At 47.4% G+C, this 14440-nt stretch overlaps 1 protein-coding gene across 1 annotated transcript in view; it reads left to right on the forward strand.

Annotated features, from left to right (window-relative positions):
- Positions 1–1355: 1355 nt before the first annotated feature.
- The window catches only part of MPZL1 (myelin protein zero like 1), a 64960-nt gene continuing 51875 nt past the window's right edge, over positions 1356–14440 (forward strand). Inside the window, exons 1-2 of the mRNA XM_042926269.1 lie at positions 1356–1496; positions 1658–1904. Coding sequence (XP_042782203.1) covers positions 1356–1496; positions 1658–1904 — 388 coding nt within the window. The remainder of the gene's footprint in view (positions 1497–1657; positions 1905–14440) is intronic.

The raw sequence follows: 14440 nt of genomic DNA on the forward strand, positions 1-14440 counted from the left end.
TCACAGTCAGAGAAGCTTGTAACATTGCATGTGTCTTTGAGAACCACTGCCCCTGTTGGCCTTGGGTTTCTCCTTTATTCGCCCTTCTCTTCAAGCATTAAAAAACCTCTAAGTACCAGGGTACCTGGGTGGCTCAGTCGGTTAAATGGGTTGAACGTCCTACTTCGGCTGGGGCCATGATCTCATGGTTCACAAGTTCGAGCCCTGTGCCTGACAGCCCTGCTGTCAGCACAGAGCCTAGAGCCTGCTTCACATTCTGTGTCTCCCTCTCTCTCTGCCCCTCCCCTGCTCACACTCTGTCTCTCTCTCTCTCTTTCTCAAAAATAAATACAAAATTTAAAAAAATCTAGTACCTGTTTGTCTACACTGGTGGATTATGCACTTTTTGAGAGTAAAGCCTAGGTGTTCTACAGCTATAGCACATAGTAGTTCCTCACTGAATGCATTTGTATTCTATTCAATGGACATTCCAGACACACTTCGTTAGGATCTTATAGGGCAAAACGTCATGCTTTTTTAGTTTCCTCTCACTAATGCTAATTATTATGAATTTGCATACAAGGTTGGAAGGCTAAAACAGCAAAAATATCAGGACCGGCGTTTATAAAGCTGACTTTAGGCAAAACCCAAAATGAGAGACCGCACTTGGGTTTTCTCACCAGGCCCCACTCTTGTGCTAATTGTCTACGTTTCGTTCCTTCCTTCACTCCATCGCGCCCCCCCCCCCCCCAGCCAATCTGTATTCTTCCTTTCCTTCACTTACTCTCAACTTTTCATGCTTCTGTTCCCCCTTCTGTGCCCTTCTTGGGTATTCTCGTAAGGACCCTTCCAAGCACTCTCCAGTGCTTATTGGGCATCCAGTGAGTGGCATACACTGTTCTGGGCCAAAGTAACCAAGTTGAGCAGAGTCGGCCAAGGCACTTCAGAGTCAGAAACTTCCCCACGCCCACTTTTAATGACAAATTGAGGGACATTTAGTGTGCAAAAGGAAAACAAACAAAAAGCACATTCATTCGCGTTCCAAGCAGCAGGAAAGAGTTCCCAGTTTCCACCCTTTCTTAAGCCAAAAGGAGTACTCCTAAGAGGAGATCCGGGCAAGATGGAGACTTCTTTTAAAGCTAGATTTCTCCAATTGCGACACATAAATTACCTAGTCGAGGCAAAGGACAGGCCTCGCAAGGGGCCAGGCGGGAGATGTGCTCCATGTGGGCGACCGAATCATCCCATCGTCCCTTCATTCTATTTTCTTTGTAAATGAACTGCTGCTTTTCCTTTAGGTGAGGCTCCAGAAACCCAGAAGGGCTGACCCGGAGGCGAGCGCAGACCCGGCGAAGACCCGCCGGCCAGGAGACACTATGCAGAGATCTGCTGGACTGGAGCTCCGAAGAGGCAGAGGAGACGGCGGCCGGCGGCCGGTGGACGGGACACTGGCGGACACCGGAGCAGGCGGCGGGCCGGGCGGCAGCCCAGCGCCGCCCAAGACCCAGGCCTCCAGCGCCAGGAGAAGGAGCCTGGGGTGGAAGCCTGGGTGGGACCGGGGGGAGGGCGGGCCTCCGGAGCAGAGGGCGTGATGGGCAGTCGGTGTCCTCCAATCGCGTCCTGGCGAGGGAGCGGGGCCGGCCAATGAGCGGACGGCTGGGGCCGGCGTGGGGGCCAGGAGCGGGGAGCGCGGCGTGGAGGTGCCAGCGGGCGCGGGCGCGGGCGCGGGCGCGACGAGGCTGGAGCCCCTGTGGCGAGGCGAGCCGAGCCGAGCGCAGCGGGGACGGGGACCCAGGGCCGCGGCGGCGGCGGCGGCGGCGGCGGCGGGAGGACGATGGCAGTGCCCGCCGGGGCCGAGGCAGTGATTGCAGCCCCAGCCCGCAGGCGCTGGCTGTGGTCGGTGCTGGCGGCGGCGCTCGGGCTGTGTGAGTGATGCCGGGGCCGGGCCGGGGCGGCGGGGGCCTCGCGGGGCCGGCGCCCTTCCCTCGCGGCAGCCGCGGGCCCTGCGCGCCGGGCGCCGAGATGGGGAGGGGGCGCGGCCTGCGCGCTCCGGGGCCGGGGGAGCGCGGAGCCTTCCTTCCTCCCGATCCCTGCGCGTGCGGGAGGAGGGGCGAGCTCCCCACCTTGCTCCTTCCTGGGGGGGCTGTCGGGACCGCGGGCCGGCGGGGTCTCCTGCCCTCCCCGCCTGGGGACCCGGGGTCGCCCGGGCCCGCCTGGGATTCCCGTTCGGGAGCCCGGGGTTCGGGCGCTCTCCACCTATGCGAGGTGGCGGAAGGTGGTAGGGCTTTCATTTGCAAGGCCTTTGTTGGGTTGTTTCCCCGCTTTAAGCGAATGTTTGGTTTTACCTTGTAAGTTCCATTTCGGGTGCTCTCCGATCCATTTTTTAAGGCTCGTGATGGAAGAGCCCTGGGGTCTCGTGCGTCTCGTGTGGCTTGCAGAGCGCCCACCGAGGGGACATTTAGATTACCTCTGCGTTAGGAAGCAGAGACTGGGAACATCACTGGAATACTGGAATGAGCTGGCTTAAAAGAATTTGGTCAAATACGTAATAACTCCAGGCATAGCCACCGCAGTTTGTCAAGACACATTAAAAAGCCCGTTTTTCCTTTTCCCTTTTTTTTTTTTTTTTTTAAATGACCCTTTTTTCTTGCTTAATTTCATGGATCAACTTAAGGTAAACCCCAGGCTCGATTTATGGCATTGGGTGAGTTGTTTTATGGACATCTGAAGTGTTGGCCATAGGACTTTTTTGTGCTGTTGTTCAAAGCGGCGTACTTGCTTCCTCAGAATGTGGTTAAGTAATGGTTATAAAGAGGGCCAACTCCTGGGAAACCACGTAGACTTTTTCGTTTCTTTTGTTTCTCAAAATACCAGTTGCATCACAGTGTCTGAATACAAGTTTACTCAGTAATTTCTTCCCTGGAAAAGTCTTCAGGGTAATCTTCCGAACCAGGAAAACTTACCATTTAGCCACTGATTCCAACATGGTGAAGGATGAATGTAGAAGTCTCACCCTCCTTGAAAATGTACTTCGTAGGCCTAAGACAGTCCATTCCCTGTAAATATCTCTAGTGAGGAAAAAAAAAAAAAAAGGTTAAAAGTGTGTGTGGGGGGGGGGGGTTGTTGGTGATGATGACAATATTTGTCTTTTAAGTAAAGGTAGGAAATAGCCTAAAACTAAGGTTTGCCAGAAAGCTCGGGTGCTTCAGACAGAATAATTAGGCACGAGAGGTCAGACATTGTACTGAGGACGTCAGGATGATCTTAATTAGACTGAAGGTGCTAAAAAAAGCAGAACTGAAAACCTGAGTATTCATGGATATTAATATGAACAGATCATCAGAATGATAGCTACCTTTATCTCGGATGTACCCAGCTCTTCAGTAATGAAAGGTGACTGCTGATGTATGAGTGTCAGCAGCTAAGGTTAGCTTAATTTTAGAGAACGATTGAATGCTGCTTCTTGCCAGATCGTCTTTTTCTGGTCATGGACAGTGTACGTAACAGTTCGTTTTTATAGAAAACCTTCCTGAATTTGATGCAGATACATAGTTACTCAGCAAACCTTTTAAGTACCAAGCACCAAAAGTATTCTAGAAGGACGGCCCCTGACTTCACATCATTTCCAGTTCAGTGGGAGAAACAGTGTGATAGTTAATACAAGAAGTCCTTGGATAACGGTGTGCTGTGAGAGCCCTAGGCAGAGCCATAATCTCAGACTGGAGGGCAGGCCACCAGAGGAAGGGGTGCTTAAGCTGAGTAGGCACTGGGCGAGGAGACCGCATATACAGAGTCCTGAATGGACCTGTTGGTCGGTCCGTGTGGTGGGAGGTAGGAGTGTGGCTGGGAAAGAGATGGGGGCAGTCAAGGCAGGAGAGCCAGCCAGAGGCATTAACTCACAGAGGACCTTGTTTGCCATGTGTAAGGCTGGATCTTTATCGTGAGGACTGTGGAGGCTGGTGAAGCCTTTCTTTCTCTGTGGAGATGTGAAGGATGGGCTGGAGAGATGAGGAGAAAGCTCTGGCTGGAAGCACAGATTTGGGAGGCATCACAGAAGAGAGTAAAAGCTTGCATGGTTTGGATGAGGTCACCGTGGAAGAGTGTGTTGAAGGAAACAGCAGGGGGCCGACGATGGAGCCCTGGGCTATAGGGAACCTGGGAGGGAGGTCTGATGAGGAAATGAAGAACTGGAAGGATGCGGTGTCTTGGAAACCAAGACCGAATGAAGGTTGAAGGAAGAAATAGTGGTTAACAGTGTCAGATGAGGATTGAGTGCGTTTGGCAATTGTTGTGTCTCTGATCACCTTTACATAGGAAGGACACACACACAGGGTCTGAAGAAGGAAGCTCTGTGATCTGCACCACCCATTTCAGTAAATGGCTTTCATCTAATTGCCCAACCCAGAAGGCTGGGACCCACCCTCGATTCCGCCCTGCCCCTCATCAAGCCCCACATCCGGTTCTGCCATCGCCCAAATGCGTTTGGAATTCACCCCTTTTTTTTCTTGTCAACGAACAGTCTGCTTTTAGCATTTTAGGCAGAGTCACCCAGCTGGTCTCCCCATTTCCCCATCTTGCCTCTTTTTAATCCATTCTTCGCCCAACTGCAGGAATGATTTTTAGAAAAATGTAATCAGATCGTCTTACTTTCTTGCTTACAGTCCTTAATGGCTTCCCCTGACATTCGCAATGACTCACCAGCTTCTCCCCATGGCCTGCGGTGCTTTGTGTGAGATCTGGTTACTGCCTCTCTGACTTCAGCTTGTGTCACTCACCCCCTTGCTCACTATATTCAAGCCACACTGCCATCTTGTTCTCTTTGACACTCATCCCCCTCTCAGGTCCTGTGCATTTGCTGTTCTGGCTCCCTGGCATACCGTTTCCCCAGGACTGCCCAGAGCGGTCTCCTTTTCATCAGTGAGGGCATAAATGTCACTTTTTCAGGGGCACCTGGGTGCCTCAGTTGGTTAAGTGACCGACTTTTGATTTCAGCTCAGGTGGTGATCTCCTGGTTCGTGAGTTCAAGCCCTGCATTGGGCTCTGTGCTGACAGCACAGAGCCTGCTGGGATTCTCTGGTCCCCTCTGTCTCTGCAGCTCTCCTGCTCGCATGCACACACGTGTGCTTTCTCTCTCAAAAATAAATACACATTTCTTTCTAAATGTCTTTTTTTCGGAGAGGCCTTTCTGTAACCACCCTACCCAGGGGAGTTCCCTGTTATCATTTCCTGGTCCTTTGTTTATTTCTTTTTTGTAATTTCTAACTATTTGGTTTTTCTTCTTTCCTCTCTGAGAATCCAGGACAGAGATAGCGTTTGTCTTGTTTATATAAATATCCCCAGTGCTTAGCACAGTGGATAGGATAGATGCTAAAGGGCAGTGAGGCATATGTATGTCTCAATAACAGTTTGTTAGTAGTTTGTAATCTGTAGTTAGCATTTAGCCTGGCGCATAGCAGGTATCCAGTGTTTCTTGAAACAAGGAATATTTTTTTCCCAAGTGTGATTTCATGTATCATCTGGTTATTTTCACTCTTTAAGTATGTGTGCGATAAATTAACATTCTCCAACTACTTTATTTTTTTTTTTAGTTTCCTTAGTTATTTATAAGCTTATTTATTTATTTTGAGCGAGACAGAGAGAGTGTACAAGGGAGGGGCAGAGAGAGAGGGAGAATCTCAAGCAGGCTCCGTGCTATCAGCTTAGAGCCCGACGCGGGGCTCAAACCTACAAACTGTGAGATCACGACCTCAGCCAAAATTAAGAATAAGAATCAGACACTCAGCTGACTGCCCCTTAAGGTTTATTTATTTAACTAATCTCCACGCCTAATGTGGGGCCTGAACTCATGATCCTGAGATAGAGAGTCACATGCTCTTCTGACTGAGTCAGCCAGGCGCCCTCTTCAACTACTTTAAATATCATAGTTCTGGAATTACTAGTTATTACATATTTAAATTATTTGATCATGTTCATTGTAGCCCTTAAGCGTTTTGTCAGTAGGACTTTTCTATTACTTGACGCTTGTTGCCAAGATTTAGACTTGAGACACTACCTCTGCAGTTGAAACGCCACGGATCTCAGTACTAATTCCGTCAGCCTTTTGCTAATTTACCTGTCAGGATACTAAAACTTAGTCTTAAAAAAAAAATTCTACCACTTGTTTTTACTCTAACTCTAGCATAGCCCCTAGGCTCAGATACTGCCAAAAGAAGAAATAAAAACAAGTCCTCTGTGAAAGATCTAAGTGAAAAGTACATGAAGCGAAGTTTGTGTTTTCACCAAGTCTTTATGCACTAAATAAACACCTACCGAGTGCCGGGCGCCCTTTGAATTACTGTGGATACAGCAGGGAGACTGGATCCTCCACAGGATGGATATGCTTCAATCATGAATAATAAAGGACAGATTATGAGGCACCTGGGTGGCTCAGTCGGTTGAGCGTCCCACTGCGGCTCAGGTCACGATCTCGCGGTCCGTGAGTTCGAGCCCCGCGTCGGGCTCTGTGCTGACAGCTCAGAGCCTGGAGCCTGCTTGGGATTCTGTGTCTCCCTCTCTCTCTGCCCCACCCCCGCTCATGCTCTGTCTCTCTCTGTCAAAAATAAATAAACATTAAAAAAAAATAAAGGACAGATTAAAAATTCACGACAGTCACCACTTTTAAGAAAATATGATTCACCTATTATGCAAATTCACAGAATTAAAAAAAAAAACCCATAGAGCACTATTTGTATTACAAAATAGGTATTTGTTTCAACTCACAAAGGACACATGAGATTTCGTTGATGGTTGATCTTTCCTACTGAGTTTTTAGAATGCGATTTGATTGGGAAAGACTCCATCTACATGGTTTTTCAGAAATATTGCTGCATCTAGAAAATGTTGGCCTACCTGTTAAATATTTCTCACATTCCTTTCTATTCCCACTGAGGCTGATTCATGTGATTCCACAATCACATTTTTCCTGGATGATTAGAATCTTCTACGGCCCCCAAAGCCGGTGTTTTTATTTAAGTTGTATCTTTTATCTGAGAATTTGAATTCTCTGTAAAACGTGCATCTCACGTGTACCTAAACCTTGTGAAGATTTTAATCTTGCTCTCTCCGACCACTGGCATAATTTGAAAAGCAAGAATAAAGGGTTTTCTCTGACAGAATTTTTATGGATTCGTTTGGTCCTTAGGTCCCATCAAAGGGAATTTAATTATTAGAAAAACTAGAAGGTCTCGAGTATCGTACGGCTCTGGGTCTTGGTCCCTGCGGCTGAGGAGATATGAAGTCTTCGTGTATCTTGAGTGATTTTCCTTTCTTCCTTTTCCACTCTTATTTTGCCAAGTGCTTGACATTAGCAATGCCCTAGAGTCCAGACCACAGTCCTTGGGACTTTGACTGCCACAAGAAGGCAGAGATCAGTTGGCTTTGGGCCCATTCCTAGTGCCTAAATTGAGAAATTTAATGGTCTCTTGGGACCTTTATATCTTTGCCCTTAAACCTCTTTATTCATTATCTTTTTGAATGCATGTGGCTGCTGTAATTTTTATTCACTTATAATTATCTCTTGGTCCCATTAAGCCTTTGTCAAGAAAAGGATGATTTCATTAATAAATTGTTCAGTAATCTGTTTATTTATTTTTCTTCCAAACTCAGGGGTCTCTTTAGAAATTGTGATACTTTGCAGTACCTCTGATTGACTGGGCATGTAGTTGGAATGTGGTTGGCCCTTGAAGAACACTGGGGTTAGGGATGCTGACCACCCCCACCCCAGTCGAAAATTCAGTTACAACGTTGCTTCCTGAAAACTTAACTGCTGATGGCCTACTGGTATTGTTCAAGGCTCAACTGTAGTTTTCTAGCGACTGATACACTGAACCCAGACCTTAGTTGTAATTAATTGGGTTTAGAAATGTACTATGTCTTTACCTAGCCTAAGTTATTTTTTATTGTAGATAACTGCCACACAGATTGAAATCCACAACTTGAGCGCAGTTAGTATCATGCTGTAACCAACTGAACAAACTTCGATGAATTTGCAGTGAACATTGTTCATGCTAGGACTCTGATGTTCTACTTTGGGATCTGGGGAATTTACTCTGTGCAATTGAAAGACATTTTTGGGGGTGCCTGGGTGGCTCAGTCAGGTAAGCATCTGACTTTGGCCCAGGTCATGATCTTACGGTTCGTGGGTTCAAGCCCCGTGTCAGGCTCTGTGCTGACAGTGTGGAGCCTGCCTGGGATTCTCTCTCTCTCCCCCCTCTCTCTGCCCCTCCCCTACTTGCATGCTTGTTCTCTTGTTCACTGTCTGTCTCTCAAATAAGCTTTTTAAAAAAATAAAAAATTATTTTTAAGATGCCTTTATCAAAATTAAGAAATGTGTTATTCTTTTCTCTTCAGTCATGAAGGAACACAGTGTGGAGTTATGTCACTTTAACATAATCTTGCGCTTTTTCCAGATAGCACTTGAAAAAAATGAAGGTGCTGTATTGAGCTTCACTGAGAACTTTATGAGTCTGCACCAGACCGTGTCTTATAGTTAGTTACTCTCCAGTCACATTCAGGTTGTATTTGTTATATAGCCTTCTTCTACCTAGGTGATAGGTAAAAGACTCCGTTTCCTAAGAGAAAAATGTGTTAAAATGCAAATATTTGAAATCTCCTAAATGGCTAAGAAGGGCAGAGAGAAAGTGAGTACTTAGGGAGAAATTTTGAATTGATTGATATTATATCTGTCTATATAGATACAGGTTCTGTGTGCATGTGTGTGTGTGTGTTCTACCATCTATACTTCCTGTTTCTTAGCCCTTAGAAATTTGGATTTAGAACTAGCTTCCTGTTGTCTTTTGCTCTGCCTTTAGTGACCGAGTGCTTACCGTGTGCCAAGCCTTTGCTAAGCAACTTACGTGCATTATCTCATCAACTCATTACAATTCTGTGATAATTAGTATTTTTATGAATTTTATAGATGAGGAAACGAAGAATCCGATAGGTTGTGTAACTTGCCCAAGACTACACAAAGCTAATATATGGTGAAGTTGGAACTCAAAGCATATATTTTTGCAACTTCTCTGCTGTATTATAGGATTTCTCTTGCGAAGCCTCCAAACATTTTTTAGGAGGCTTTTGGCATATCTGAAATGTTTACAGAGCGTCTTTCCTCTGTCCCACGGTGTCCACCAATTTCCTTCTCTTTGTGGTAATGTTTGTGTGGGACTCTCCAAGCCTCCGTACTGCTGATTCTGCTCTGGAGACACAGCCGCCATGTTGAAGCCATCCTTACGAACAGCGTGGAATCTGTTCCACCCAATGCTCTGACTACTCCTCAGGGTTTTTAAAGATTTATTATTTATTTTTGAGAGAGAGAGAGAGAGAGAAGGAATGCGGGAGAGACAGAAAATCCCAAGCAGCCTCTGCACTGTCAGCACAGAGCCGGATGCAGGGCTCGAACTCATGAACCGCAAGATCGCGACCTGAGCTGAAATCAAGAGTCAGATGCTTACTCCGACAGACACCCAGGCGCCCCTACTCCTCAGGGATTTTTAATCTTGAGTGGTTTTCGTAGGTGGTTCTCCCTCTTACGCAGATCCTTCTGGCTAGGACACAGCCGGAATCCAGTCAGCCAAGTGTCTGACTCCATGCTGGGCTCAGAAAGGTCCCTTGCCCCTCGTCAGGAGGCACTACATGTGGACCAGGCCACTGAGCCTTTGCCTCTCTGCTTGGGCTGAGTTCTTCTGGAGGCTGTGCAGATCTTTCTGCAGTTAGACCAGTGGCAGGCTTGCCCTGCAGGACGTCCACACAGGCCCAGGGTGTTTGCAGCAGAGGCTCCTCGCCGGTGCCTTTCTTTGGCCCCTGCACCCCTGCACCCCATTGGCCGAGGCCCTGTGGCCCTGTGGCCTTGCCGTCTGCCTCTAGAGGAGGTCCAGCCCTGAACTTGTGGGGACTTGCTCTTCATCAGCTTTCCACTGTTAGGAACTTAATTTTTTTCCCCGGTGCCTGGCAGTGTAGAAGAACCCTGGTGAGAGTTGCTGAATCGTACATCGTGGAGAAGGTAGAGAAAATCTTGACAGTACGTCGAGGCGACACTGATTGCGATCAGGCTGTCATACGTGCACTTCAGAAACAGAACATGCCGGGGGGCAGTTTCTCGTTCTCCCTTCAGACCGTAGCTTCGCAGCCTCTTATCAGCACTTTAGAATCTCCAGATCTCTGGAAACCGAACGTTTTTTTCTAAGCTTGACACAAACTCTTTTGGTTGCAGAATTTGACCGGTACTAATGAGAGCCTATTTTTAGGCACGATCCCACTCGGTGTGACTGATACGTGTTTCACTGCAGAAATACTGATGTGTTTGGTTACGGGATGCTGCCCGGGGCCCTGCCGGGGCTGGGAGACGATATAAAGTGTAGGCATTGTATTCATTTTTTTAAAACCTGAAAAATTCTCCATCTGAAACACATCTGGCCCCAGGGGTTTTCGGTAAGAGGTTGTGGGCCCGTACAGTATTTTATCTCTGAAATTTTCTCTTACTCTTGTAAATACTAAGAACAACAGAACACGTTTTTAGTTCTTTAAGTATTTTGGTACATAGAGCTAGTGGTTTGCCACTTAAACACCTTCTTTCAAATTCCTTTTTTTAATTTATGCTAGTTTGGACCTGGCCTCCCCTTTACTGAGGGGTTCTGGGTCTGTAAACTGGCTCAGGGTTGGAATTGATCGAGGACATGTGACTTTATGTTTTTATGACTCAAGACTTTAATTCACTTGACCTACAACTTTTCTGCTTATAAAGATCAAGTAAGGGGGTGGGGGGGCTCGGTCGGTTAAGCGTCCAACTCTTGATTTTGGCCCAGGTTATGATCTCACGGTTCGTGGGTTCGGGCCCTGTGTCGAACCGTGGGATTCTTTCTCCCTCTCTCTTCCTCTTCCTCTTCCTCTCTCTGCCACTTCCCCCGCCTCTCTCTCAAGAAAAATCAAAACAAAACATTAAAAAGTCTTTACATGTCAAGTAAGAATTGAGGAGGCTGCCCGTCTATATCTCTTCTAGGAACACCACGATCATCCAGCTAATGCTGCAGGTCTGTGCAAAGCTGGCTGTTCTGATTCTGCCCTCACTCCACAGTGTTCAGGCACCCAGGCCCACCTCTGCCACTTGGCCCCTGCCACTCCAGGAAGCACTTCCTTCCATCGCCTTTAGGAGGCACTGTTCCCACCGAAGGGCTGGCTTACAAAGTAATCACAGAGCTTTTCAGGGATGCTGGGGCTCCTCCCAGAAATTCATTTCTCACCATCATGGGGAAAGGTGTGTCTGCTGGACCCTCCCGGGGGAGTGGGGGGGTGGGGGGGTGTGAGTAGGTCTTAAATGACAAATCCACTCTAACGTTCCAGTCTACCTAAGCCTTTGAATCCCTTCCTCTCTATTAACCCAAGACAGGCCTGGCACTCCATGTTCATTTGCTGTGGCCACTTGTGATCCACGTTTCAGCCAAGGAACCAACTATTAGAGCTCTTCGTGACTCTCTGAGCTGCCACACGAAATGCAGACCCTCTGTTGAGTGCGCCCATATCAATAAATTTGGCCTGATCCAGTTTTGTTTCTTTTTCCGTTCTCCCACACGCAGTCCCTGGATTTCTGTCTGTATAAATGAGAAAAATCCAGTAGTTCTTTTGGAGTGTAGTGGGTCTCCTCGTGGGTCATGCTCTGTACCTCCAGGGGCCTTCTGTGACTTGAGTCTGGTTCTAAATCTGGAAGCACAGAGGAGCGGTGGGGGTGGGTCCCGAGGAGAGTCGGTGTCTTTCAGGGCAGCTGCCTCAGAGAGGCCATCACCGTTTTCTCAGGTTAGTCTGCTCAGACAGGTGTCTTCTACCGAGAGAAGACTCGTCGGTGTTTAGAGGTTCAGTGTCTCCACCTTATCAGAGTCTTCCCACAGCGTCCCCGGTTTTCAGGGTTCTAGTCCTTTCTAGTCAGTGCTCTCACTTTAATAGATGCCCTGTGAGGTTAGGAATTCTGTCTGCTTTGTAGTTCAGCCCCTCTCAGGATGAGATTCTGGGCTTGGTGTCCTCAGTCTCAGCTCTGTGGCTAAAGCAGATAAGGGTCTCTTTCAGGATAGAGAAATTTTCTGGTCATTTGTTCAGAAATGCAACTTGGAATTTGGACCCCCTCTTTCCCACCTTATCTAGTGACCTTAGGAACAATCAGCCGATACCATTGTATTCATTAGTTTGATGAATGTTCAAAGGTATTATATACTTGGTGACCCAGAACCTTGCCTTTATAAGTGTTTGATTAGTAGGCTATCCAGTGGTGATGTTTACATATCTCTTTGACCATATCGTGCCATGGACTATCGGTGTTCTCTTTACCTACTGGAAATTGAGTCATTTGTGTCTTTAAATCTAATCACATTAGAAAGCCAATTCCAGACACCCCAGGATCAGATTCAGAAAACTGGGCCTTGAGATTCTGTTAGTCGAGAACCATTCTCTGTACCCAAATCTGTATTAGTGTTTGAGAAACAGAACCATAAGGATGGATGGATGGATGGATGGATGGATGGATGGGTAGGTAGAATAGATAATTTTAAGGAAATGACTCACACAGTTATTATGTAAGCTTAGTAATCCTAAAATCTACAGGATAGGCCAGCAGGGTAGAGAGTCAGGGAACTAGTATAGTTTGAGTCTAAGGGCAGTCTGCTGGTAGTATTCTTTTTCAGGGGTGGTTAATCTTTTGTTCTTTTACAGCCGAATGGATGAAGCCCCCCTACACTCTGAAGGATAATCTACTTTACTCAAAGTCTGCCAGTTTCAGTGTTTCAAAAAACAACTTCATAGAAACCTCCAGATTAATCTTTGGCCAAAGATTATTGGTCCAGCTGGTGACCCAGCCAAGATGATACAAAAAAGTAACCACCACACCAGGAATGAATTATACACGATAGGCCGTAGGTGGAAATCTCAAATTGTTGATGTGGCCGGGTCGCGAACAGTTCTGTTCTTTGCTCTGTTTCAGTACTTCCTGTTCACATCTCATGTCATGATGTCTGACCTCCTCTCACCCATGCGACACTTTGATAAAGGCCACCTGATATCGCCAAACCAAATGACCTGTTGCAGGCCTTTTCGTTCTGGACTTCTTTGCTTTCTTTGATGTTGTCAGCCGCTCTGATCTAACTTCCTCGGTCTTTGAGACGTCGCTTCGGCTTCTCATTGCTCTTCCGTTCGGCCCAAGCCTTTCCCTCCCTCTGGTGCCCTGGCGTTGATTTTCCTTCGGTTCTGCTCTCAGCCCTCTGGTAGTCTCACCATGTGCTCATCTTTGGTGACCTTCTCCTTTCGTTCTTTCTATCACAACCCATATTCGGTAGATACGGGCATTCCATTAAGGGTTCGTTAGGGAAACGGTGACTCCCAAATGTGTCTTCATCACCCTGAACTGCAGACTCTTGGCCTTGTCCACATACTTTCCTCAGAGCATCCAGAGGCACCCCGACCCTGCATGTTGAAAACTCAACTCCACGTATGTCTCCTTTCCCACATTGCACCTCCACTCCACAACCCCCCGCCGCATTGTTCTCATTTCCTGCTGTCCCATTTGCTTTTCCCTCAGTCGCCCAAGACAGAAGCTTGAGCATCATCTTAGAACCCTCCCTTCCCCTCCCCCACCTCCGTGAATGTAATCAGAGTCTTGCCAGTGTTTTCCTTCTATTTCTGAATCCATTTCTACCTTTCCAGTGTGCTGGGACAAGTCCCAGTCATTTTAAGTCCAGGTTACCATGAGAGCCTCCTCACGGGGCTCCCCTCCGCGACATGTTCCCCTCTGGTCGACCCTCCCAGCTGTTGCCAGAGGGGTTTTTCTTGGGCGGATGCAATCAGGCCACTCCTGTGCTAAGACCCTTCATCCCTATCATCTCTGGGATGAGCTCAGGTCCTTAACTTGATTCCTACGTCCTGCCCTCATCTGCCCTCATCGCCTGCCATTCCCTTCCTTGCGCTCCACTGATTATGTTTGCAGTGTTTCTGCCTGATACTCATTTTGCCTTCTTGATTTTGTGTATGATATATTCAGTCTCCCTCTTGATTGCCCTTCTCTGTATTTGTTTACCTGGCTGACTCCTCTGTAGCCTTTCCATCTCAAGTGCAATGTCATCTAGCAGATATCCCCAGGTAAGGCCAAGCACCCTGCCTCTAAGCTTCCTTTCTATTGCTTTATATAAGATTATCTTCTTATAAGATAGCTTCTCCAAATGCAGAAACTGTGTCTTATTCATCTCTGGGTCTCTGACATTTAACACAATACCTAGACCATGGGAAGCATTTAGTAGATATTAGGCGAACCATTAAACTGAACCCCAGGTGGGAACTGTAAACATCAGAGCAGAGAGTGAGCAAAAATAAGGAGGCAGGTCCTCCTAGAACTTGGGACCTCGAGATCCAGGGAGCAGTCAGGCCTTAGTCCAGACACGACTTGACAGTG

This window comes from Panthera leo, chromosome F3 (assembly GCF_018350215.1).
Source record: "Panthera leo isolate Ple1 chromosome F3, P.leo_Ple1_pat1.1, whole genome shotgun sequence".
In the NCBI taxonomy this organism is placed as follows: domain Eukaryota; kingdom Metazoa; phylum Chordata; class Mammalia; order Carnivora; family Felidae; genus Panthera; species Panthera leo.